General features: G+C 41.6%; 2 protein-coding genes across 2 annotated transcripts; one reads left to right on the top strand and one right to left on the bottom strand.

Annotated features, from left to right (window-relative positions):
• The first annotated feature begins 41 nt into the window (after positions 1–41).
• On the top strand, positions 42–12,766 carry gemin4 (gem (nuclear organelle) associated protein 4). The gene is made up of 6 exons (XM_062067900.1): positions 42–473; positions 6,404–8,359; positions 9,187–9,349; positions 10,288–10,558; positions 10,749–11,399; positions 11,496–12,766. The coding sequence occupies exons 1-6, from the start codon at positions 464–466 to the stop codon at positions 11,715–11,717; spliced, it is 3,273 nt and encodes a 1,090-aa protein (XP_061923884.1). The 5' UTR covers positions 42–463; the 3' UTR covers positions 11,718–12,766.
• A 4,458-nt stretch (positions 12,767–17,224) lies between these two features.
• Positions 17,225–24,765, bottom strand: LOC133663436 (TLC domain-containing protein 3A-like). The gene is made up of 5 exons (XM_062067899.1): positions 24,550–24,765; positions 24,307–24,390; positions 21,030–21,249; positions 18,275–18,370; positions 17,225–17,732 (listed from the first exon to the last, which is right to left on the bottom strand). Exons 1-5 carry the CDS (start codon positions 24,669–24,671, stop codon positions 17,469–17,471), a joined length of 786 nt encoding a protein of 261 aa, XP_061923883.1. The 5' UTR covers positions 24,672–24,765; the 3' UTR covers positions 17,225–17,468.
• Between the last annotated feature and the right edge of the window lie 960 nt (positions 24,766–25,725).

The following is a 25,725-nucleotide window of genomic DNA, read 5'->3' as shown; positions in this document are numbered from 1 at the left end:
TGTGGGCGCACCATGGAAGTTATGGTTCTCTCTTGACTTGACTCGAGGACTCCAGGAAGCGGAAATTGTCTTTCCGATAAAATGACTCTACAAGGACCACTGAATATGGGTGAAAGAGTGCAGCAAAGGAATATGTTCGACTTTTTAAAGAGCTCAGGGGTGTTTAAAAAGATATGAGGGAAATGGCATGGCTAGAGTGAGCACATGCGTGTGGTCAAAACGCCATTCCGGAGGGGGCGGTAATGCGCTATGCATGCCAACTGTTGTTAAACCAACAAAGAAAAAGTATTTCCGGTGCATGCTTGAAATGTTGACAAATTTGAGCACACGGGTTAGTTTATGGTTATTTGAAGATAATTATCAACTACAATACAGTGATTAGCATTTGTTCGATGAAAAGTAACCACACCGACAAAAACAAGTTAAACTTGCTTTTTGCCACCTTCAACTGCCTGCATTGATCATGGATAAAGGTAAACTTGACACTAATAATTTTGCATTACATTAACACAACCCTAGCGGTGTCAAACAGACTCTCTTTACAACTGTAATGTTGGCTTTTGTTGACATTGTTATTGTTTAACGAAGTATTTATTGTAGCTAATTGATATTTTGCTGATTTACATTTGCAATAACAAAATAACGGGCAGGATTGTATACTAAATCATCCAATTTTAGTTCATTGTCTCCGTTTTGCAGGAATATTCTTTATATTAACGTGTTCTTTAAATATACATATTTTGCTCTTGCGTGTGATTGGTTGAGTTGTCGTTTTTCTTTAAACAAATTGAAGACAATTTGCTGCAATCTTCTCCTTTTTTTATTGGCCCCCGGCAATGCCGGCATATCATACAGGTAAAATTAAAGTTGCAGTTTCCAGCAGGCTATAAATTACTTTGTTAAACCAAATCATTTAGGGAACACCACAAACGACTAGCATCCATCCATCCATTTTCTACCGCTTGTCCCTTTTGGGGTCGCGGGGGGTGCTGGAGTCCAGGCCAAAAGTTTGGGCACACCTTCCCATTCAATGCGTTTTCTTTATTTTCATGACATTTACATTGTAGATTGTCACTGAAGGCATCAAAACTATGAATGAACACCTGTGGAGTTATGTACCGGTACTTAACAAAAAAAGATGAAATAACTGGAAGCATGTTTTATATTTTAGTTTCTACAAAATAGCCACCCTTTGCTCCGATTACTGCTTTGCACACTCTTGGCATTCTCTCGATGAGCTTCAAGCACACCTGTGAAGTGAAACCCATTTCAGGTGACTACCTCTTGAAGCTCATCGAGAGAATGCCAAGAGTGTGTAAAAAAGCAATCAGAGCAAAGGGTGACTATTTTGAAGAAACTAAAATATAAAACTTGTTTTCAGTTCTGCACCTTTTTTGTGAAGTACATAACTCCACATGCACCTTTTTTTGTGAAGTACATAACTCCACATGTGTCCATTCATAGTTGTGATGCCTTTAGTGACAATATACAATGTAAATAGTCAGGAAAATGACTTGAATGAGAAGGTGTGTCCAAAACCTTTGGCCTGTACTGTACGTTACCAACAGTAGTTTATGGGAACATATTTTAAATGTCTATATCTGTCACATCCATCCATCCATTTTCTACCGCTTGTCCCTCTCGAGGTTGCTGAAGCCTATCCCAGCTGCACATGTAGAAGTTAAACTTTGTAAAAACAACAACTCCAAAAAAACACAGCATACACTAGAACACGACACAGAAAACAAGGTTAAACTCAATTAAATCCCCAAATCCACCAAAATTGGCACCTGCCTAACCAGGATGACCAATTATTCTCAATTATTTTCTGTTACACCCACCACTGGGTAAAGAAAACATTTCGCGCCCTCCACACCTCCACGACTATAAATAATATAATTTGTCAATAAAATTGTTATAAGTACACATCTGCATAAGATTGTATCCTTATTAACATTTAAAAAAAGAAACAAGTACAGATCAACTTACAACAAAGAATAACTTGATTAACTTTCAAATTAGAAATGGTCTCAGCTGACGAAGTGCTCCACCCAAACAAGGCCACCGGCCTTGACAATATCCCCTCCAGATTCCTCGGGGACTCTGCCACCACCATTGCCCCAATCATCACGCACATAATAAACCTATCAATTACACAAGGCCAAGTACCAAAAGATTTCAAGATAGCAAGAGTAACTCCCCTCTTTAAAAAAGGTAGCAAATTAGAACCTGGCAACTACCGACCTGTTTCTATTCTCAGTTCCATTTCGAAAGTAATGGAAAAAATAGTTTATGAACAGGTCGATAGTTACCTTGCCACTAATAAACTCCTGTACAAATTCCAATCCAGCATCAGAACTAACCACTCCACTGACACATGCCTTCTCTATCTGACCAACCACATCAAACATGAGGTGGACGCGGGCAAATACTGCGGCATGGTCATGCTGGACCTTCAGAAGGCCTTTGACACCGTTAACCACGCTATACTGTTGGATAAGCTCAGAGCAATCGGATTTAACAAAACCTCATGGAGCTGGATGCAATCTTACTTGGAGGGGAGGAAACAGGTGGTAGAGATGAACGGCACCGTGTCCCCCCCACCCTCTCAGTGAGCTGTGGAGTCCCCCAAGGCAGTATATTATAATAATAAATGATAAATGGGTTATACTTGTATAGCGCTTTTCTACCTTCAAGGTACTCAAAGCGCTTTGACAGTATTTCCACATTCACCCATTCACACACACATTCACACACTGATGGCGGGAGCTGCCATGCAAGGCGCTAACCAGCAGCCATCAGGAGCAAGGGTGAAGTGTCTTGCCCAAGGACACAACGGACGTGACTAGGATGGTAGAAGGTGGGGATTGAACCCCAGTAACCAGCAACACTCCGATTGCTGGCACGGCCACTCTACCAACTTCGCCACGCTGTCCCTAATATTAATATTAGGGCCTTTACTGTTCCTAATATACGTAAACGACATGTCATCAGCATGCGACTGTGAATTGTTCTTGTTTGCGGATGACTCGGCCCTGCTGGTATCCGGCAAAGACAAGTCGCAGGTGGAGAAAATCCTCAGTGCTGAACTCTGTAGAATTTGCACCTGGCTCGCTGACAACAAGCTATCCATACACTTGGGTAAAACGGAATCCATCCTATTTGGGTCCCACATCAACCTTAAGAAAGTCAGTGACTTCACTATAAAAGTAGGTGACATTGTTATCACCAGGAAAGATGAGGTCACCTACCTAGGTTCCATTCTAGAGGCTAATCTTTCCTGTGATAAAATGGTAACCAAGGTAATCAAAAACGAACGAGATTTCTCTATAGAATCTCCTCTCTGGTCAACAAAAGAACCATGAAGATTCTGGCGGGAACTCTCGTGCAACCCTTTTTCGATTACGCATGCACCTCCTGGTACCCCAGCACCTCCAAATCCCTCAAATCTAGACTCCAAACATCCCAGAACAAGATAGTCAGATTACTTTTAGACCTCCACCCCAGATCACACCTCACTTCTACCCACTTCTCCAAAGTGGGCTTGTTCAGGGTGGAGGACAGACTAAAAAAACTTGCACTGAGCCTAGTCTATAAAATCCGCTACACCTCCCTGATACCTAAGTACCGGGTACATGTCAAACTACTTTCTTAACGTAAATGACCGCCATAACCACAACACCAGGGGGAGCTCCACTAACCACGTTAAACCCAGATTCTGATCTAACAAAGGTCTTAACTCATTCTCCATCTATGCCACATCAATATGGAATGCACTCCCAACAGGTGTAAAAGAAAGGGCATCTCTATCCTCCTTCAAAACCGCACTAAAAGAACACCTCCAGGCAACTGCAACCCTAAACTAACACCCTCCCTTCCACATCCTACCTCCCCGGTTTGTAAATAATCAAATGTAAATAATCAAATGTAGATACTTATTCTTATGCTTTCTGATCTCTCTCTCTATGTCCACTACTTGCTGTACATATCCTACCAAGTCAGTCCTACACTGTTTCAATGTCCATTTCTCTGATGATGCAATTGTTGATGACTGAAGTGTTGATATCAACCAAACCTAACCCCCCCCCTCCACATCCCACACCCCAGATTGTAAATAATGTAAATAATTATATGTATATACTCTAATGATTATCTTGTGGGATGACTGTATTATGATAATATTATATATCTGTATCATGAATCAATTTAAGTGGACCCTGACTTAAACAAGTTGAAAAACTTATTTGGGTGTTACCATTTAGTGGTCAATTGTACAGAATATGTACTGCACTGTGCAATCAACTAATAAAAGTTTCAATCAATCAATCATTCCAAAACTTGTCTGGAACAGAAATGCTTTAAAGCAGTGGTCCCCAACCCCCGGTACCGGTCCGTGGACCGATTGGTACTGGGCCGCACAAGAAATGTAAAAAAAAAAAAAGTTTTTATTTTTTTTATTAAATCAACATAAAAAACACAATATATACATTATATATCAATATAGATCAATACAGTCTGCAGGGATACAGTCCGTAAGCACACATGATTGTATTTGTTTATGACAAAAAACAAAAACAACAAAAAATTACCCACATTGGATTAATTTTGGTGTTTAATTAATCAACATGTGAAGAATATCAAATTACCCCTTCAACTCCACAGCCTTTATTTTTATATATGCGGCCCTCAGTGGAAAAACGTTAAGACACCCCTGAGTTAGGGTTGTGCAATATTGACGATATACAATATACATTTGGACAAAAATAGAGCTTTTTTTTGTTGTATTTTGATAATGGATGTTGATGACAGGTTCTAGCTGTGTCCTGCAAATTTGGTAGCGACAAGCAAACGGACGACTCCTCAACGCAATGTAGCATTCTCGCTAGCGGTTAATGCCCTTTCACAGGGCAGAGTCACTTCTAAGTCACTAATCCTCGCTTTCATGGTGGCAAGTATTATTACCACTGAAGGACGAGGAATGGCTAAACATGCTGCGCTACACACCGTAGGGGGATATGCCAACCGCTAAGCTTGAGCTTTTGAGGTGGGCGGATCGATAGAAATATTAACACCAATTATAGAATCATATAAAGTCGATACTACAGTGATTAGACCGATATTCTTTATTATGCAAATAATACTTTGCCATTTTTTTATTGTTTACAAAATCAGGAAATAATTCTCTGGACATAGGAGGGCTTTAAAGTTAAAAAACTAAGGATTTAAATTGGAGCTAACTGTGGAAATTATTTAAATATAACATTTGTATTGTGCAGCACGGTGGGAAAGGGGTTAGTGCTGGTGCCTCACAATAAGAAGGTCTTGGGTTCGATCCCAGAGCTCAGGGTCTTTCTGTGTAAAGTTTGCATGTTCTCCCCGTGACTGTGTGGCTTCCCTCCGGGTAAATGGTAAATTGTTATACTTGTATAGCGCTTTTCTACCTTTTTTAAAGGAACTCAAAGCGCTTTGACACTATTTCCACATTCACCCATTCACACACACATTCACACACTGATGGCGGGACCTGCCATGCAAGGCGCTAACCAGGACCCATCAGGAGCAAGGGTGAAGTGTCTTGCTCAAGGACACAACGGACGTGACTAGGATGGTAGAAGGTGTGGATTGAACCAGTAACCCTCAGATTGCTGGCCCGGCCACTCTCCCAACTTCGCCACGCCGTCCCTGGGTACCCCGGCTTCCTCCCACCAAAGACATGCACCTGGGGATAGGTTGATTGTGTGAATGTTGTCTATCTGTGTTGGCTCTGTGATAAGGTGTAACCCGAATGCAGCTGGGATAGGTTCCAGCCACCCCCGTGATTCCGAGGGGGACAAGCGGTAGAAAATGGATGGATGGATGGCATTTCTATTGTTACACCTGTGTTTTTGTCTGATTATAATTGTGATCAAAATGTTATCATTCAATGATCTTGACAATTTGAAGTATCAATATCAGCATTGGTATGACCAATACTGCCCTTGTAAGTACATGGTATTGGACTGATACCCAAATTACTAGTATATAGTATATCAAACAACAAAATAAAAAGTGCTTATTACATTTTAACAGAAGTGTTGATTGAACCATGTTACAAAATAAAGTAACAAGTTGTTATTAATTAATGAAAAAGTATATTAATAATAGTTTTGAAAAAGTAGTACAATCGGAGATGATGCAAAATGTTACTGCGTACGTCAACATCCAAATTACCAGTTTTGAAATGGTTGTATTATCATATACATACCAAATAATATATTGTGATTTATATTGTTATTGCAGGAGGCTGCAATATAGATTTTAGGCCATATTGCCCTTCCCTGCCCTGATTCAAAGTCACTGCCCCTAAAATCCTGATGGTATTAAGTCTACTGATGCATGAATTCCTGTCTTTTTCCCTCCCCAGACAAGGCCATTCTTCAAGGGGCTTTTCTCCTGTCTGATAAGTTGTGTCTGCCCTCCACCTTGAGCTGCCTTCAAAAGTCTGATTGGTGCAAGGTGGGCAACCCCATCCTGGATGCCGTGAGAGAAATTTGTGGCAAGGAAGAAGCTTCTGTTCATCCCAACAGCAGCGCTGCCTCTTGGAGGAAGAAGATAATTAGTGTCGTGTGGTTGAAGTTGTTGAGCAGAGAGAATGGAGAAGATGAAGAGGAGGCATGGTTGGAGAATCCCTTCTTTGCTTTACAGAACGCCCTCCCAGAGATCAACCATGTTGTCCTTATGGAACTCATTAAGTCCTTGTCAGCTGCAGACATATTTGTTTATTTTTTACTGCGTCTTCCTCAACACCAGATGTACTCAGAGCTGGGACGATTTGCCGAACATGTGATGAGCAGCCCTACAAGTGAGGACGATGTTCGTTTCTTCCTTGATGTTTGGTGGGAACTTTGGAAAAGCACAGAACCGTTGTTGGACAGTCAGGATAGTATAGAAGTTATGTTTGCTAAGCAGGTGGCTAATCTCTTTTCTCAGACTCATCAGGCGGCCAAGAGGTTGAAATTGGACTCATCAGCTCCATCAGCAAACACTGATGTCCTCCATATTTTCCTTCACACCCTCAGACATATGAAAGATACCATATCTCAACCGGAGCTCTGCTTCCATGCTCTCTCCAATTGCCTCAATGCTCTTTACACATCTTTCTTCATTGAGCATTCAGTCTCGCTTCCAACCAAAGATAAGATGATGTATTTATCCAAAGCCATGAGCGTCAAAGAAAATAACGACAAGCTGTGTTCCGAACTTATTCAGGAGGCTCAACAAGACCTCAAAGCCTCTCATACCCCATCAAAGTTTTATCTGAGCGTGACAAGCCTTCACAACGCCCTGAAGAACGTGTTGGAGCTCACCCAATTCTGGCAAAACCACGGGTTGCTGACAGTATGCAGCAGCTCTCCTCCCACTTACACGGAATTCAAACTACAGCAAAGTGTCCACAGAATCTTGGTCGGTCTACAAAAAGCGCACATGAGCGACTCCGCAGCTGAACATGTGGATGAGAAAAATAAACTCACAGCTTTACTGGAGGCTTTGTCGTTCCCTGTTATGGAGAGTAGCTCTGAAATGAGCATGAGGGTTGCCGTGACCATCATCAGCCATCGCCTGGACGACTACCAAAATGTCGCCATGTTGTTTGCTAGCGAGGAGAGATGGGCGGCCTGCGAGGAGCAGTGGATGGACTGCCTGGAAAAGAACCAGGCAGCCTTCCAGAAAGGCGACACATTCATCCAGCTGTCCTCCACGCTCAGATGTCAACTCCAAACTGCGAGTGTGAGCCACTGCAAGAGGCTGCTGAAAGTGGTCACAGCAGTGTTCACTGCTCTCTCCTTGGAGGACAAGAATACAACTTTGGCTGCCATTCTGAGACTGTCGAACAGGGGGTTCTTTGGATGCCCGGGCTCCTTAGCTCTGATTGGCAGCTTTGAGCAGGAGCTCAACATGGCATTCAATTGCATCATCCAAGGTGGAGGTGGACCCCCCACAGAGGGTAACCTGGGCACAGCAGTTTCGTTAGTAGCCAGGATGGCCTTTCAGAACCCAGAGGCTACTTTGAAATCCTGCTGCCACTCTGCTGTTTTCAATAAGGGAGCCTTTTCTCTCATGTGTAAGATCCTGCAGCAGTTGCCCGGACTTCAGAGCAAAGATGAACAAAGAAATCATTCGAGTGGCAGCAGTCTACTCTGCAGGTGTCTGCAGGAAACGGTCGTCAGCAGATCACTGGCAGACAATGAAAAGGAACAGTTACTTAAATTTGTGACTTTGTTGATGATGCCAGTCATGACTGCTGGAGGTGAAAGGGAGAGTCTTCTGTCCCCTCAGGAGCTTGTCAACACATTTGTCCTGCCTAACCTATCTCTCACAAGTAAGTGATAAAGTTCCCTGTCTTGAAAAATAAAAATACGTTCCAAATTTTTCAAACCTACACTGCATACAAAAACGTAGATGATTGGCTTCTGGATGAAATTGGGGATTAAGCAAAAATGTACTATTAGTTACAGGTCAACTTAATTGTAACTTTTGAATGCACACATCAAACTGTTTCACTACGTTTTGCACAACGTGTACTCTAATAAGGAACAGAATGGTGAACTCTGTCTATTCATAGTCTTTTAGCATGATTATATTGTGCATGTTTGTAACGATAGCTGTCAATGATAAGCCGTGACAAAAGTCCCTACAGTTTCTTTTACTATTTTGAAGTAAAATTATTGTAAAACTGTGATTGATAACCACACTTCAATAAACCCACAGCCTGGTGATATGCTCATTTCCTGGAGATTTATCTAAACCATAAACTTAGTTTAAAGTTTTCAGTGTGTACCTCTTAAGCACATTCAACAATACCATGATAACGATGATAATAACCGTGTGATATGAGATATTCATATCGTTACATATATCTATCAAAGTGTATTAATGGAAATATTCAATTCAAGACAACAAAGATGAAAGTACCTAAACTCCTTAAACTATTCTTTTTTTTGTTTGTATTGTCCTTGTCTAATGAGTGTTCTCAGTTTGATTGTCTATTTCCCACTTTTTTATTATTGTTTGTGTTGCACTGCTTTAACGAATGTACGGTGTCCTTGAGTGGCTAGAAAGGCGCCTAGAAATAAAATGTATTATTACTATTATTATTATTCTCGCTTTGTCTAATTGAGCCCTGTGTCTTTACTTTTCTTTTTTCAGACGGCAACTCAATCGATCTTGAGCTGAGTCTGCAGCTTCTCCACGCCACTTTGTGTTTGGACGGCCAGGAAGTAGCCTCCTCTTCCTCGGCTCACTTTGTGCTGGACTGTTCCCCCTTTCCTCTGCTCTTCACCCTGGCTCAGCTGCATGACCAGGCCCTCAGGTTGACCACCAACACAGAATGCTGTTTCAGTCATTGATGTCAGGCATCAATATGGTCCCATTGTCAGTGTATTGAAAACATACCATCAAAATGTGACAAAGTTCAGACAGAATTCAGTAGACTGAAGTATTTTCAGGGCATTGAATTGATCACAACTGGATTGTTCGGATTGTCTTGGAAGACATTTCACCTCTCCTCTAGGATAAATACTTTAGATCCTGCACGTGTTCTCGGATTAGAGCTGTCCTAGCCAAGTTTATTCTGAGGGCATGGTGCAGGATCCAACATATGTATTTTCTCTGGAGGACAACTACCTTGGACAAGTATTTATCCTTTCAAGCGTGAATTGATGAAGCCTGTTTGGACGAAGGGGAGAACGTCTTCTAAATAATCTGAACAGTCCAGTTGCGATGGATTCAATGCCCTGAGAATACATGACCTGGATGAATAGGAAAATTCATAGAGAGTAGATTATAATAATATATTGTATTTAGAATTAGAGTAAATAGTAGTTAAAGTTAAAGTACCGCTCATAGTCTCACACACACACACTCACACACACTAGGTGTGGTGAAATTACCCTCTGCATTTGACCCTTCCCCTTGTTCCACCCGCTGGGAGGTGAGGGGAGCATTGAGCCACAGCTGTGGCCGCGCTTAGGAATCATTTTGGTGATTTAACCCCCAATTCCAACCTTTGATGCTGAGTGCCAAGCAGGGAGGTAATGGGTCCCATTTGTATAGTCTTTGGTATGACTCGGCTGGGGTTTGAACTCACGACTTACCGATCTCAGGGCGGACACTCTAACCACAGGGCCAGTGAGCAGTTAGTCTGGAGATTTGGATTCAAATCTTGCCCAAATGAAGAGAAGCAATATAGAAAATGTAAACATGATTGAAATGAGGATTAAAATATTCTTATCAAATGTTCTGTAACAGATGTTGGAAGCAACCGCCTGAGACTGCTGTCCACCGTTGGTCCATGGACACTAAGGAGTTGCTTGCGTCGGTTCTGATCCGACTGGCAGAGGTGGTTGGTGTCGAGGTAGCAGCTGTCCCCAGTCGCTGGTCCAGAGCTCTTTTCTGGCTCCGTGACAAGATGAAGGACCTGGACTGGACGGTTTACTTGCACCTGAAACCTATGTGGGGTGAACACTTCAAAAATGAAGTACCCTCCTCTCTGTTGACAGTGTGTGATCTACCTGAGCAGGTAGGAGTTCCTTTGAATATCAAGATGACAAAATATATACAGTGACAATCGCTTAAATCGGGATTGTTTATGTCAGTGAAAAACAGTAACTTCTGTTTCAAATAGCCCAGGTCTTTGTGATTGTACTTAAAATGTTTGTGTTCTGTTTCTAGAAATAATCTTTGCATGTTATGTCTTTCATCATCTTTAGGAATGGTCAGGTCTGAACCTTCCCCAGTATGGATACGGCACAGGTCTATTGGCATGGATGGAGTGCTGCACTTTATCAGACTCCCTTCAGTCCACCATGTTGTCTTGTCTTTCTCTGGACCGCCGCCGGCCCGACCACGTTGGCATGTTCAGTAAGGGCCTGCTGGTGGCGCTAACCCAGACCTTGCCCTGGTGCTCCATCCCCCAATGGAGCAGATTACTGCGAGCTATCAAGGAGCTGATTACCTCGGGGTACCTCCACGTCCCGTTTTCCTTGGAGTACGTGGACTTCTTGCCTCTCCTGGACCTGAGGAGTTTTTCCTACGAGCTCTGTCTGTCCGTCCTCCTGCTTCGGGTCCTGCAGCTGCTCTGTGGATCGAGCTGTTCTGATTGGCTGACAGGAGACAATTGGGTCCACGTTGCCAGATTATATGCTCACGCTGTCAGGGAGGTGATGAACTCACTGAGAGCCAAGTTGCCGCTGCCTCCATCCAAGCCTTTTGCGAAACCGTCTGTTGCGACATCGAAAAGCTCTGATTTAACCCAAGACTCTTTGAAAGGCGCAGAGATGGAAGAAAATGTCCAGCAAGTTCTTTGTCAGGAGGTCCTTTTTGTTCTCTCTCAGCTCTTCTGTCATGTTCAACACATCCAGGTAATCATCCTCTCATAAATAGGGAGAGTAGTCAGTGTTCACCTTGTAAGGCAGTTTAGATTTACTAATAATTTATTGTTTCATTGTCTTCTAAAGGTGATGATGCCAAGTGGTCAGAGTGAGCCTCTCTTCCTGTCTAGCCTGGAGATTCTCAGTCACTACGAGGCCATCATGGGCGCTTTCCCAAAGAGCAACAGCGCACTGGAAAACGACAACACCAAGCACTTCTTCCGCACCATCACCGACAACCTGGAGAACCAGGAGATGAAGTCTGTTTTGCAGCAGAAGATCGCCCAGCTCACGTCATCTACCGCCTGATACCTTCCTCGTCATTTTCCCCATCAGTTTTGCAAATGCGGCTCACATCTAGCTCGAACAAACCAAATCATGTTTTTCCCACTTGTCATTGTACTGTGGTGCCAAGGGAGAAGGATATGGGGAATTAATGAAGCAAGTCTTTCACATCAGCTGTATTTGTGCATGTAAAGCTGACTGTAAAACAAAAATAAATTGAAAAGGGCTGTTTGCAACCTTTAAGTGGCTGCCTCTGGCAATGTTTTTCAACCACACTAGTGTGCCGTGAGATATTGTCTGCTGTGCCTTGGGAAATCATGCAATTTTACCTCATTGGTCTGAAAAATATTTTTTTGCAAACCAATAATAATTCGCAAATGTGCCGTTGCTGAGTCTCAGTGCTGTCTGGAGATCGGCAGCATAACCATGTCATACTCTTCCATATCAGTAGGTGGCAGCATGTAGCTAATTGCTTTGTAGGCCTACTTTGAGGCAAGAGAATTAGTGATGCAGATATGGTTATTGTTATGGTTTGTATTCATAAGAAGGACTTTATGTAAATATAGGCTACGGAGTTGAATTTTTTAACATTTTCTGCTGGTGGTGTGCCTTGAGATTTTTTCAATGAATAAAGTGTGCCTTGGCTCAAAAAAAGGTTGAAAAACACTGGCCAATGGGGTGCTAAAATTCTAAAGTGTAAGCATATATCCTGCCCTTTTCCAAACTTGCGTACGTAAACTACACGCATTAGATCTGTCTCCTCAGCGAATGATAGCGACTTGGCAGAGTTTGTGTATAAGCTTTAGACATTTTTGAATGTATATTCTATTGCAACAACATGACAGCAAAATGTTAGTCGCGTCTCTGCGACTACTTTTGTATAAGTGCACGCGCTCTGGGCGTAAGTGTGTGTGCGAGAAAGCGGTGAGTGTCGGCCACGAACGCCAGACTAATTTCTCGGGCCGACAAAATTTGTATTCAATATAATAGGTATTCGTTAAAAAAAAAAACCAGAATATATATATATATTCTTTTACATAATATGGTCTGTTAGACCACTAATGGTAACATGAGCTAACCGGTGGTATTGTTTTATTTGATTTGAAAATGTGAGCAGGTAGCACACGGCCATTTTAGACATCCTATTCGACTACGAGACTGGAAAAAAAGCCTTCATTGTAATAGCTGCTGTGACCTTTGACCCTCTGCACGTGCTAGTGGCTCACATGCATGGCATAGGTGTCAGAGGTCTTATAGGAAAGTAAGCACTGCAAACTCATTAACCAGCCTTTGTGTGAGTAGTGATACTTTTTTAACTATTGTATGACTGTAGCCTCACCAAACACAGTATAACAACATTGCATGTCAGTCACCATTTTTATGATATAAATATCATTTGTCAGTCATCATTGCACAATGACATGGTTAAGAAGACAGCAGCTGCAGACATTTCAGTCTGGAGGGCAAAACCTACATACATCACTAAAAATAAAATGCATGGAGACCTGAACAGTTAAGCTGTGAATGACTTTGCCCACTTCTGTACTCACAGTTAGGGCCTGATCTACAAAGATCCAAATAGCAAGTGCTAAATAGCATGTAGTATGTACAAACTAAAAATAAAATGGTGTGTACTATTAGTGGGTGTGTTGTGTGTGATCTGAGACCGTGTGTACAATTGATAACTGGTGCAGACCGCCTTATTTAAATGAAGTTTTGTGTGTACGTTGCAGCTTTCACCATAGACACTTTTTATTTACTGCACAACCATGTTATCATGCTCCAACCTGCGGTGTTTCACTATGTTTTGAAACATGCAGCAGACATATCTTTACCAATAATTCCAGGGATTTAATAAGCAGGCTTGTAGTGCATCTATAAAGGGACCCACTTTTTCAGTGCACTGAATGTGCGCTCATGGAAGATGCTGACATTTAACAGCGAGCGTGCGCTGAAATGTTCCACACACTAGAAAATGCCTAATGCAAAAATGTTAAATAAAAAGTCCAAAGACACCAAAATTGATCTATTTAATTTGTTTTAATCAGCTGCTTAAGTCATCCAGCAGCTATAAAATGCTCAAATATTATTCTGAATAGACTATATGTCTAATATTTTTATTATTGACAGTCCATTTACAGAAGATTGACAAGCATACATACTGCCTTTCTCACAGCTTTTTCTGCACAACTGCGCGTTTGCATGCACATTTCAGACATGGTAAATAAAGCTGCAAAACCACTGCAGGAGAACAGTATTAGTGTTGATAAATCACGCTGCGTGCGCTAAATAATTATTTTTGCATTTTCTCCTCCCAGTATTGTGGGCGTTCTGATCAGTATATATTCTGCATATTTATGAAGATAGACATGCTAAATGGTTTGAGCTCCTTCTTTTGCTCCCTTAAAGCAGCACTAAGTAACTTTTCAGCCTTCATAAAATATTTTCATAACTTTTGGGATGATACATCAACTTAGTTGAATGACACCTCCGTCATGGCCTGAGAGGGTCTGTACCGCTTTCACTGGCACTTAACTTTGAAGAGGGTGGCAGGAACCCTGCCACACAAAAAACTACAAATGTGTTGACTTGTTGTACAGCATACGTCACTTGCTCTTACCCCATTTGTTAAAAAGACGGAGGTCAATGCGAACGCCAACGTGCCGCCAGAAAAGTACAAGAAGAATGCCTATACATGCAATTACTGCTTTAATGGCCAAAGCTCCAAAACAACCATAGAAACGAAAAGTTTTGTCTGAAGAGACAAAAAAAGGAAAACGGAGCCTACCCAGAAAAAAGGACAGTTAGGATCAACATTGCCCTGGCTTTCACTCGCTGGAGGAGGGATTTTTGGCCAATGCTGACTTGGCTCTCTTCCTGCTGGACTTTTGATGCTCAAATTAAAATGATAATGCTAATGTTAGGTATCAGAAATGTGTGTGCTAGCAATAAATAGCCACCAGCTTGATAGCTCGCAGTTCGACACTACCTTCTTTGAAAAAAAAGCTTTCCCGCTGGTCTGACACATTCTTGGTAGTAAAGTCATTTTTGGCCAGGATATTTTTTTTGATATTGTCTGCTATTTAACATCAGCATAGCCATTAGAGACATAATATTTGGGCCAATATTACAGTGGACTTCAAGACAGTTTGACGCTATATATGCTAGTCCTCATGGGAAATGCGGTCTTCTTTCTGGCAAAACACTACCGCTTTAGTCCACTGGGGCTGCCAAAATCAACCAAAACTGAAAGTTCTTAAGTGGGGCTAGAAGAGACACAATTTTCTTTAGTAGATCAGCTTTGCGTTTGCTATCAAGTTTGCATGTGTTTTAATACACACAAACATTTAGTAGACCAGGCCCTTAGACTTTTGAATGCATAGGTCAGTTCTCACTGAGAAGTATGGATATACATCCATCCATCCATTTTCTACCCTTGTCCCTTTCGAGGTCAGGGGGAGGGTGGCTGGAGCCTACCCCAGCTGCATTCGGGCGGAAGGCAGGGTACACCCTGGACATATATGTAGATCATTTTATATACGTATTTATATACTGTACACACACACACACACATACATATATATATATACACACACACACACACACACACACAAAAGTTTACATACACTTGTAAAGAACATAATGTCATGGATGTCTTGAGTTTCCAATAATTTCTACAACTCTTATTTTTTTGTGATAGAGTGATTGGAGCACATACTTGTCTGTCACAAAAAACATTCATGAAGTTTGGTTGTTTTATGATTTTATTATGGGTCTACTGAAAATGTGACCAAATCTGCTTAACTCCACATGTGTTCATTCATAGTTTTGATGCCTTCAGTGACAATCTACAATGTAAACAGTCATGAAAATATAGAAAATCCATTTGAATGAGAAGGTGTGTCAAACGTACGGCATGTACTGTATATACCGTAATTTCCGGACTATAAGCCGCACCCGACTATAAGCCTCACCAGCTAAATTTAGGGGAAAATACAGATTGCTCCATATATAAGCCGCACCCGACTATAAGCCGCAGGGTTTTGATGTGTAATTACCGTAGTATATAGGGGTTCCTGCTACCACGGAGGGGATTGTCGGGACAGAGATGACTGTTTGGGAACGCAAAGCGTCCCATTTATTAACAATAAATCTTTCAATCATTCAATCAAACTTTCACATCTTTGACATGGCGTTCGTGCAGAGTACAAATAATACAACGGTGCAAAGTAATACAAAGTGCTCGCCTGTACGTTATCAAAATAACCAGCCTACCGGTATATGAAAAGTCAGTCTTTAATCATTGTGTCATCGTCTTCCTCCTGCGTACTAAAACCACCGAAATCCTCTTCGTCGGTGTCGGAGAAGAACAGGCCGTAAATAAGCCGCACCCTTGTATAAGCCGCAGGGACCAGAACGAGGGGAAAAAGTAGCGGCTTATAGTCCGAAAATTACGGTATACAAACTGTATGTAAATGTGTATGTGTATACACACACACACAGTATATACACCATATTTATGTGTACAGTTAGTGGGTACGGAAAGTATTCAGACCCCTTTAAATGTTTCACTGCAGCCATTTGCTAAAATAAAAATTGTTAATTTCATTTCTGAATAATGTACACTTAGCACCTGATCTTGACAGAAAAAAACAGAAATGTAGACATTTTAGCTGATTTGTTAAAAATAAAAAACCTCAAAAATCACAAGTACAATTATTCAGACCCTTTGTTTAATACTTAGTTAATGCACCTTTGGCAATAATTACAGCCTCAAGTCTTTTTTAATACAATGCCACTAGCTTGGCACATCTATCTTTGGGTAGTTTCGCCCATTCCTCTTTGCAGCACCTCTCAAGCTCCATCAGATTGGATGGGAAGCGTTGGTTCACATCCAGGATGCCTCTGTACATTACTGCATTCATCTTAGTCTAGTCAGGGAGGTGACCAAGAACCGTATGGTCACTCTGTCAGAGCTACAGCATTCTTCTGTGGAGAGAGGAGAACCTTCCAGAAGGACAACCATCTCTGCAACAAACCACTAATCAGGCCTGTATGGTATAGTGGCCAGACGGAATCCATTTCTTAGTAAGAAGGTTGCAAAAATGCACCTAAAAAACTCAGACAATGGGAAACAAAATGATCTGGTCTGATGAGACAAAGATTGAACTATTTAGCATGAATGCCAGGCATCATGATTGGAGGAAACCAGTCACCGCTCATCACCAGGCCAATACCATCCCTACAGTGAAGCACGATGGTGGCAGCATCATGCTGTGGGGATGTTTTTCAGCGGCAGGAACTCGGAGACGAGTTAGGATAGAGGGAAATATAAAAGCAGCAATGTACAGAGATATCCTGGATGAAAATCAACGCTTCCCAACCAATCTAATGTAGCTTGAGAGGTGCTGCAAAGAGAAATGGGCAAAACAGCCCAAAGATAGGCTTGCCAAGCTAGTGGCATCGTATTCCAAAAAACCTAAGGCTGCAATTAAATTTGTTTTGCTTTAACACATTTACAAACGAGTTCACACATTCTGAATGCTTGCTTTTTTATTAATGCTGTTGTTAATAAAAAAAATTCTTACAAAATCACAGTAGCCATGTTTAGAAAGGCATAGTTATGTAGTTTAGTGATAGCTTGTTAGACTTCAGGAAATTAGATAGATATTTGTCAAAGTTTGTTGAATACTCATGATTACACCTACAAAATATGATGTTCTATGTCCAGTTAGCCATTGTTAACTAGTTTTGATGCCTTCAGTCTGTCTTGGCTTACTCTACTTTCCCATGTCTTCGGTACAGTCGCATGGCTTTCTTTAGCAGGAGGGAAAACCAGTAAATTTGCAGTAAAAGGATAGCCAGGTTACCAGCGTTGCAGTGCCAAGGCAGAGAAAAGGGTACTTTTAGCAGCGGAACGCCCATCTGCCGCCCGTACATCCAGTACATGAAGGGGAAGACCAGGATCCGACACACGAAGAACGTCATGAGGGTAAAGACGCCGTTGACCTTGTACATCCTGGTGTTGTCGAGGCCCAGCTGGATGCGAGACACAATTCATTATTGTATTACAAATCAGTTATGCTGCACGAAGGTTAAGTGTGCTTGTGTGGTCCTCCTGCCGCAATTCCAATTTGCAAAAATGCACATTGCAAAATAACTTTAAAATATTACGGAAGCAAGACTAAGATATTCTTCACTGTATCTCAACCATGTTAAATGTCCAAATACTTACTGAATGGAGATTGTCTGCTTGAAATAGCTGTGAATTCTAAATGTTATTTTTGTTAATTAAATTTGGTTTTTTTTCAAATATTCAATTGAGGGATTGAAGAATCTCTCTCCGACTGTTCTAGAGTTCAGTTTCCAAAGCCTTTAAGTTGCAATAGGTTAGTACAGTTCACAGGGTTGCTAAATGCCAATGTCGCGTAGCCCCATAAACCAGTTGGTCCTGAACCAGAACATGTGCTTCTTGCAGCCAAGCAGTAAGTCAGTCAGACCAGTATGACAAGTTTGTCAGTTAAAATTGTTGCCTAAATGACAAAATAAAGCCCAAACTTGTCTGTGTAGTTGTTCCATACCTGGATGAGGATCTTTCCAAAACAGACAAAAGGAGTGCTGAGCTCTGCGTTGTAAAAGCACCCAACGAAGAAATCCCCCAGTCCTCTCCTGAAGAACTAAGAGAGAAGTTTAGAATTTACCGGGGAACAGATAGATCGCGTGGGCAACACGAGGGCTGGGTGGTATGGACCAAAACTGATATCCCGGTATTTTTAGGCCGAATGGCGATATACGATATATATGTATATATTTGTTATATATATGTATTGCAAATAAAACATGCAAAGTGTTTTGTTTAAACTCAACACCACATGACTGTTACTGCCAGTGTCTTAAAATGTATTTGAAAAAGTAATTAATTATAGATAATCGTTACTTAACCATAAAAATAATTTATTACTAATGGAATTACTCTTTAATAAAAGCAATTATTTACAAGGCAAAGTAATAAAGCGTTAAAAAAAAATAAAAAAATTTAATATACAGTCGCGATCAAAAGTTTACATACACTTGTAAAGAACATAATGTCATGGCTGTCTTGAGTTTCCAATAATTTCTACAACTCTTATTTTTTTGTGATAGAGTGATTGGAGCACATATTTGTTTGTCACAAAAAACATTCATGAAGTTTGGTTCTTTTATGAATTTATTATGAGTCTACTGAAAATGTGACCAAATCTGCTGGGTCAAAAGTATACATACAGCAATGTTAATATTTGGTTACATGTCCCTTGGCAAGTTTCACTGCAATAAGGTGCTTTTGGTAGCCATCCACAAGCTTCTGGTTGAATTTTTGACCACTCCTCTTGACAAAATTGGTACAGTTCAGCTAAAATTTTTTTTTTTTTTACATGGACTTGTTTCTTCAGCATTGTCCACACCTTTAAGTCAGGACTTTGGGAAGGCCATTCTAAAACCTTAATTCTAGCCTGATTTGGCCATTCCTTTACCACTTTTGACGTGTGTTTGTGGTCATTGTCCTGTTGGAACACCCAACTGCGCCCAAGACCCAACCTCTGGGCTGATGATTTTAGGTTGTCCTGAAGAATTTGGAGGTAATCCTCCTTTTTCAATGTCTCATTTAAAGCACCAGTTCCATTGGCAGGAAAACAGGCCCAGAGCATAATGCTAACCACCACCATGCTTGACGGTGGGAATGGTGTTCCTGGGATTAAAGGCCTCACCTTTTTTCCTCCAAACATATTGCTCGGTATTGTGGCCAAACAGCTCAATTTTTGTTTCATCTGACATCACATGGACAAAGATAAGACCTTCTGGAGGAAAGTTCTGTGGTCAGATGAAACAAAAATTGAGCTGTTTGGCCACAATACCCAGCAATATGTTTGGAGGAGAAAAGGTGAGGCCTTTAATCCCAGGAACACCAAGCCTACCGTCAAGCATGGTGGTGGTAGTATTATGCACTGGGCCTGTTTTGCTGCCAATGGAACTGGTGTTTTAAACGGGACAATGAAAAAGGAGGATTACCTCCAAATTATTCAGGACAACCTAAAATCATCAGCCCAGAGGTTGGGTCTTGGGCGCAGTTGGGTGTTCCAACAGGACAATGACCCCAAACACACGCCAAAAGTGGTAAAATAATGGCTAAATCAGGCTAGAATTAAGGTTTTAGAATGGCCTTCCCAAAGTCCTGACTTAAACGTGTGGACAATGCTGAAGAAACAAGTTAATGTCAGAAAACCAACAAATTTAGCTGAACTGCACCAATTTTGTTAAGAGGAGCAGTCAAAAATTCAACCAGAAGCTTGTGGATGGCTACCAAAAGCGCCTTATTGCAGTGAAACTTGCCAAGGGACATGTAACCAAATATTAACATTGCCGTATGTATAATTTTTCCCAGCAGATTTGGTCACATTTTCAGTAGAACCAAACTTCATGAATGTTTTTGTGACAAACAAGTATGTGCTCCAATCACTCTATCACAAATAAATAAGAGTTGTAGAAATTACTGGAAACTCAAGACAGCCATGACATTATGTTCTTTACAAGTGTATGTAAACTTTTGACCATGACTGTACATGTATGTCATATGCAGTTGAGGGCAACGTGTGCGTGTGTGTGTGCCTTTAAAAGGCGGTGTCAGTTGCTAAGTGGTGTGTGACGTCAGCAAGGGTTTCAGCTAAGATAGCTCTGATTAGCTCTAGCAGTTAGCAGCGGCTCCGACAGCTGTTCTGTTTAATCTTTTCACCGGATTGTATTACCTCTGGTTAATAAAGAAGAGGAGCAACCGCCTGCCCTCGCCAGCCACCGGAGCTACGGTGGGGCACGTCGGCTATGCACAAAGACCAATATGGCAGGGTGGTGGTGTCGGTAATGCGTGGTAGCTACTCAAAGACTCACGCTGGACCCTTCTTCAGCCACGATGCAGTGGCGTGCCGCATCGGTGCAATGCCCCGATGGGTCTCTTCGGGTGGCACTTAGCAGTGGACTTAGATCTGGTACGGTTGTACCAGAAGAATCTGACTGGTAAAACAATCTTAATTGTGTGAATGCTTTCACACAATTAAAAGAAAGCATTGCGGCGGGTGTTGACGCGATGCAATTTCTGCTCAGTCCTCTGAATATGAAAGTGAAGAAATTTAATTATGCACGGGTAAACGGCAGGAGTTTCTATCAAAGGCAGCATCAAAAGATATTATAAATCGGTATTGCTGTATGATATACATACCTCTTGTAGCTCTTTCTAAAAAATATACAGGTGTAACTCGTAATACCAGTATGCCACCCAGCCCTGGTCAACACACACTTAATTCTTACCACAGTGATGGGCAGGAAGACAAAAATCAGCGCGGAATGATGGAGGACTAACAACCAGTCCCTGGAGAGGAAAGCCTTCACTGTCATCAGAGAGTGGCTGCTGTACAGGCTGCTGGTACTTCTGACCCTCTGAACATGGTAGTGGCTCAGGTACATGGCAAAGATGTCCATGACCATGTAGGTCCCGGCAAAAAGTGCAAACTCATTGACCAGCCAGTGCCTGTGTGTAGTGACAATTTGTTCACACTTTGAAAATTGTACAAGTGTATTAGGGATGTGCCGATCCAGGTTTTTGCACTTCCGATCCGATACCGATGTTGTTTTTGCACTTCCGATCCGATACCGATACTGGCCTTATCCGAGCATGTATTAAAGTTTAAAGTTATTTAGCCTACTTAGTTGTCAGATTCATGTTGAAAAGGGTTTTAGTACTCTCGATAACAACTAGCCAGCTGAATTAGGTGAGTTTGAATAATACACAACGGAGATGTTGACGTGCGGAGTTTCAAACACTCTTCATTTTCTAGCAGGGGACTTTTCAAATGATGCTACATATTAGCAGTAATGCTACTTTTTATAGCAACGCTTTTGCCCCACACTTCACAAATTACGGTTGTCTGTTCGACATATTCCCACTTGAAGCCAAACCACCGCCAGACGATGGACCCCCTGCTGTTTTTCTTGGGAATTAATCAATTATTCCTTCATTATTACCGCTCACACGGCTACGCTAGCATCACAGCTAACGTTAGCCATGCTGCTACCTCTCTGCTGGGGGAGTGCGTATACGTATGTGACGTATGACGTGACAGTATGTGACGTGTGTAAGAAGGTGCGCTTGCTGTCTGTGAGAAGCAGACACAAGAAGGAGTGGGAAGAGCCTGTCGTGTAATGCCAGCAGCTAAAAGCAACTGCGTGAGAACTTATACTCCAATATCACGATATAGTAATCTTCTATATCGCACAGAGACAGCTGACATTTTTACCGGTAACTTTTAATTTACATGGCCGTCTTAACGGTTAGGACACAGACCTGTGGATGTGTTGAAGGTGTGCTGGAAAATGCGGAACGGAAATTAGGGAGCAGCAGAAAAGTGGAATGTATTATTTAAATCTGTGCATTGGAAGACACTGACCGGAATTTTAAAAAAAACTGGATCTGTATCGGCATTTTCCCATGCCCTGCCGATACGCATTTTTTGGCAAATATCGGCGGCCGATCCGATCCAAATATCGGATCGGGACATCCCTAAAGTGTATAGTCACTAGAGAAAAGCACTTTTCATTTTTACTTTTACCAAATCCGGTACCCATACCTAATTTTCACTAGACGTGTGCAGTTAAATCAACTTTTGCATCATGGCGAGATCGACCACATGGACTGGGGACACATTTTGGTGAAAACTTGTAGAAATAAATAAATCATACAAAAAGTTGGGCATGCAAAAACCTTAAATGGGTTATACTTGTATAGCGCTTTTCTACCTTCAAGGTACTCAAAGCGCTTTGACAGTATTTCCACATTTACCCATTCACACACACATTCACACACTGATGGCGGGAGCTGCCATGCAAGGCGCTAACCAGCAGCCATCAGAGGCAAAGGGTGAAGTGTCTTACCGAAGGACACAACGGACGTGACTAGGAAAGTAGAAGGTGGGAATTGAACCCCAGTAACCAGCAACACTCCGATTGCTGGCACAGCCACTCTACCAACTTCGCCACGCCTTGGTGTGACAACTAACTTAAACTAGAGGACAAATAGGTTTGCTTAAACAAACTGTACAATTTATGAGACTTTCCACTTTGGATGTTTCACTGTGAAATAGGGTTGGGCGATATGGATGAAAAAGTATATCTCGATTATTTTTACTTAAACTCGATATTCGAGGGACGGGGTGGGGGGTCAAGGAACACAACAAATAAGTGGCATTTGGTAATTTTAACGTGAAATAAATTATATCGATATTATGAAATGTTCTTAATTCATATCTTGTTTAAAAATATATCGATATATCTTACAAACTCAACATATCCCCCAGCCCTACTGTGGAACAACGATTATTGTGAATACAGTGGTACCTCAATTTAAGAGTGCCCCAACTTAAGTGTTTTGTCTCTCTGCTTATTTTTATACTTTTAAAATGGAAACAAAAATTACTAGGCATAACGGACGCCACAGTGAAGGGTGTAAGACATCCAACCTTACTCGCTAACTTTAGGTTATGGCTAGAGATGGACATAACTTTGTTTTTCTAACCATGGAAAGGACGAAAGTGAGTGTGAAGGACAGTGCTGAGAAAAAGTGGATGATAATCCTTTAATTAAAAAAATGAATCAGCAAAAAATGGCCAAGCGTGTTGCAATCATGGCGAAACTAGTCTGCATTACACTGAAGCAGAAGGAGTCTGACGCCAGCCAAGAATGTTAAAATAATATTCAAACGTAGGACATATATTCATGAAAATATAGAAAAGCTGCTGATAGAGAAGCTCAGTAGCCTTGCGGTTAGAGGGTGTGCCCTGAGATCGGTAGGTTGTGAGTTCAAACCCCGGCCGGGTCTTACCAAAGACTATAAAAATGGGACCCATTACCTCCCTGCTTGGCACTCAGCATCAAGGGTTGGAATTGGGGGTTAAATCACCAAAAATGATTCCTGCTCACTGCTTCCCTCACCTCCCAGGGGTTGAACAAGAGGATGGGTCAAATGCAGAGGACAAATTTCACCACACGTAGTGTGTGTGTGTGACAATCATTGGTACTTTAACTTAACTGGAAGGAAATACTTTAGAAGTCCTGCTGTCATAGAAGTAATGCTGTACATTATTATTAAATTACTTCATAAAACTACCGTAGCGTTAGTAATGTATTATTTTTTATGCAGTATATTATACATTTTATTAATCAAATAATCAATTAAATTGATTTCAATTCATCAATCTGTCGATTTTCTACCACTTATCCCTTTCGGGGTCACTCAATGGAACACTTTGATTCGACGATATGAGTATTTTCAGCGAGGAACTCCGCCACAGTAAATTAAGGTATTTCCATCCATTCATTTTCTACCGCTTGTCCCTTTTTGGGGTCGCTGGAGCCTATCTCAGCTGCATCCGGGCGGAAGGCGGGGTACACCCTGGACAAGTTGCCACCGCATCACAGGGCTAACACAGATAGAGAGACAACATTCACACACTAGGGCCAATTTAGTGTTGCCAATCAACCTTTCTGTATCATAAATGTGTATATTCTGGAGAGAGTGCGTAGATTACAGTACCTGTCCGTCATGACGTTGTTGCATGACGACACTACTAGGATTCCAGTCGCACTAGACAGTGAAGCATGGGCGGCAGAAACAAGCCTGAAAATAGCAACAAGAAGAATAACTACACCACCATTATCATCATCATGTGACTATTAAAACTAGTGTCACAATGTCTTTGTTAGCACGTGAATGAAGCGATAGAAGCAACATTTAAATGAACACATGTTTCAATGACATTCGATTCGACTGACCGACCTTTCGCTGACTGACACGATGTCGGCGTCAGTCCAGTTGGTGAAAGTGTACGTGAGTATTTTCCTGAAGCCGTAAAAGAGTCCTGGAAACACCACGGCGCCACAAGCCAAGGCAGTCAACATGGCGACAGTTGTCCTTCAAGCCGAAGTAGGAAAACAATTAAAAAAATCTTAATTTGAGATGTTGTTTCGTCTTCTTCTGTCTTTTGGCGGTTGGCTCGTCAAAAAAACACAGTTGATGCTCATTACTGCCCCCCTGTGTAAAATCTGAGTATGACACGTTTGCTATTACTACTGAATGAGCAGTTTGATTACAGAAAACTAACGCTATTAGATACCAAAACAATTCCGGACTGTTTATGTCTTTCCAAAATTAGCACTGTGGCCGTCAGTGCAAATATTACACAAGCGTATTAAAACATGTTATGTTGTGTAGAGCAGTGTTTTTCAACCACTGTGCCGCGGCACACTAGTGTGCCGTGAGGTACAGTCTGGTGTGCCGTGGGAGACTATCTAATTTCACCTATTTGGGTTAAAAATATTTTTTGCAAATCAGTAATTATAGTCTGCAAATGATGTGTTGTTGTTGAGTGTCAGTGCTGTCTGGAGCTCGGCAGAGTAACCGTGTAATACTTTTCCATATCAGTAGGTGGCAGCCGGTAGCTCATTGTTTTGTAGATGTCCGAAACAGCGGGAGGCAGTGTGCAGGTAAAAAGGTGTCTAATGCTTAAACCAAAAGTAAACAAAAGGTGAGTGCCCCTAAGAAAAGGCATTGAAGCTTAGGGAAGGCTATGCAGAACGAAACTAAAACTGAACTGGCTACAAAGTAAACAAAAACAGAATGCTGGACGACAGCAGAGACTTACTCTGGAGCAAAGACGGCGTCCACAATGTACATTTGAAACTGACATGACAATCAACAATGTTCCCACAAAGAAGGATGAAAACAACTGAACTATTCTTGATTGCTAAAACAAAGTAGATGCGGGAAATATTGCTCAAAGGAAGACATGAAACTGCTACAGGAAAATACCAAAAAAAGACACAAAGCCACCAAAATAGGTGCGCAAGACAAGAACTAAAACACTACACAAAGGAAAACAGCAAAAAAACTCAAAATAAGTCACGGCGTGATGTGACAGGTGGTGACAGTACACCTACTTTGAGACAAGAGCTA

Source organism: Entelurus aequoreus, linkage group LG13 (assembly GCF_033978785.1).
Source record: "Entelurus aequoreus isolate RoL-2023_Sb linkage group LG13, RoL_Eaeq_v1.1, whole genome shotgun sequence".
NCBI lineage: Eukaryota > Metazoa > Chordata > Actinopteri > Syngnathiformes > Syngnathidae > Entelurus > Entelurus aequoreus.
The sequence above is the reverse complement of the archived record's forward strand: the minus strand, read 5'-3'. Positions and strand labels throughout refer to the sequence as shown.

Excerpts from the sequence above, each read along its gene's own strand:
- LOC133663436 (XM_062067899.1), bottom strand. The coding sequence starts at position 24,671 with ATGTTGACTGCCTTGGCTTGTGGCGCCGTGGTGTTTCCAGGACTCTTT. Across the intron at positions 21,250-24,306 it reads AACAACGTCATGACGGACAG|GCACTGGCTGGTCAATGAGT; the intron begins GTACTGTAATCT and ends CACTACACACAG. Across the intron at positions 17,733-18,274 it reads TTGGAAAGATCCTCATCCAG|CTGGGCCTCGACAACACCAG; the intron begins GTATGGAACAAC and ends TCTCGCATCCAG.
- gemin4 (XM_062067900.1), top strand. Across the intron at positions 8,360-9,186 it reads GCCTAACCTATCTCTCACAA|ACGGCAACTCAATCGATCTT; the intron begins GTAAGTGATAAA and ends TTCTTTTTTCAG. Across the intron at positions 9,350-10,287 it reads CTGCATGACCAGGCCCTCAG|ATGTTGGAAGCAACCGCCTG; the intron begins GTTGACCACCAA and ends GTTCTGTAACAG.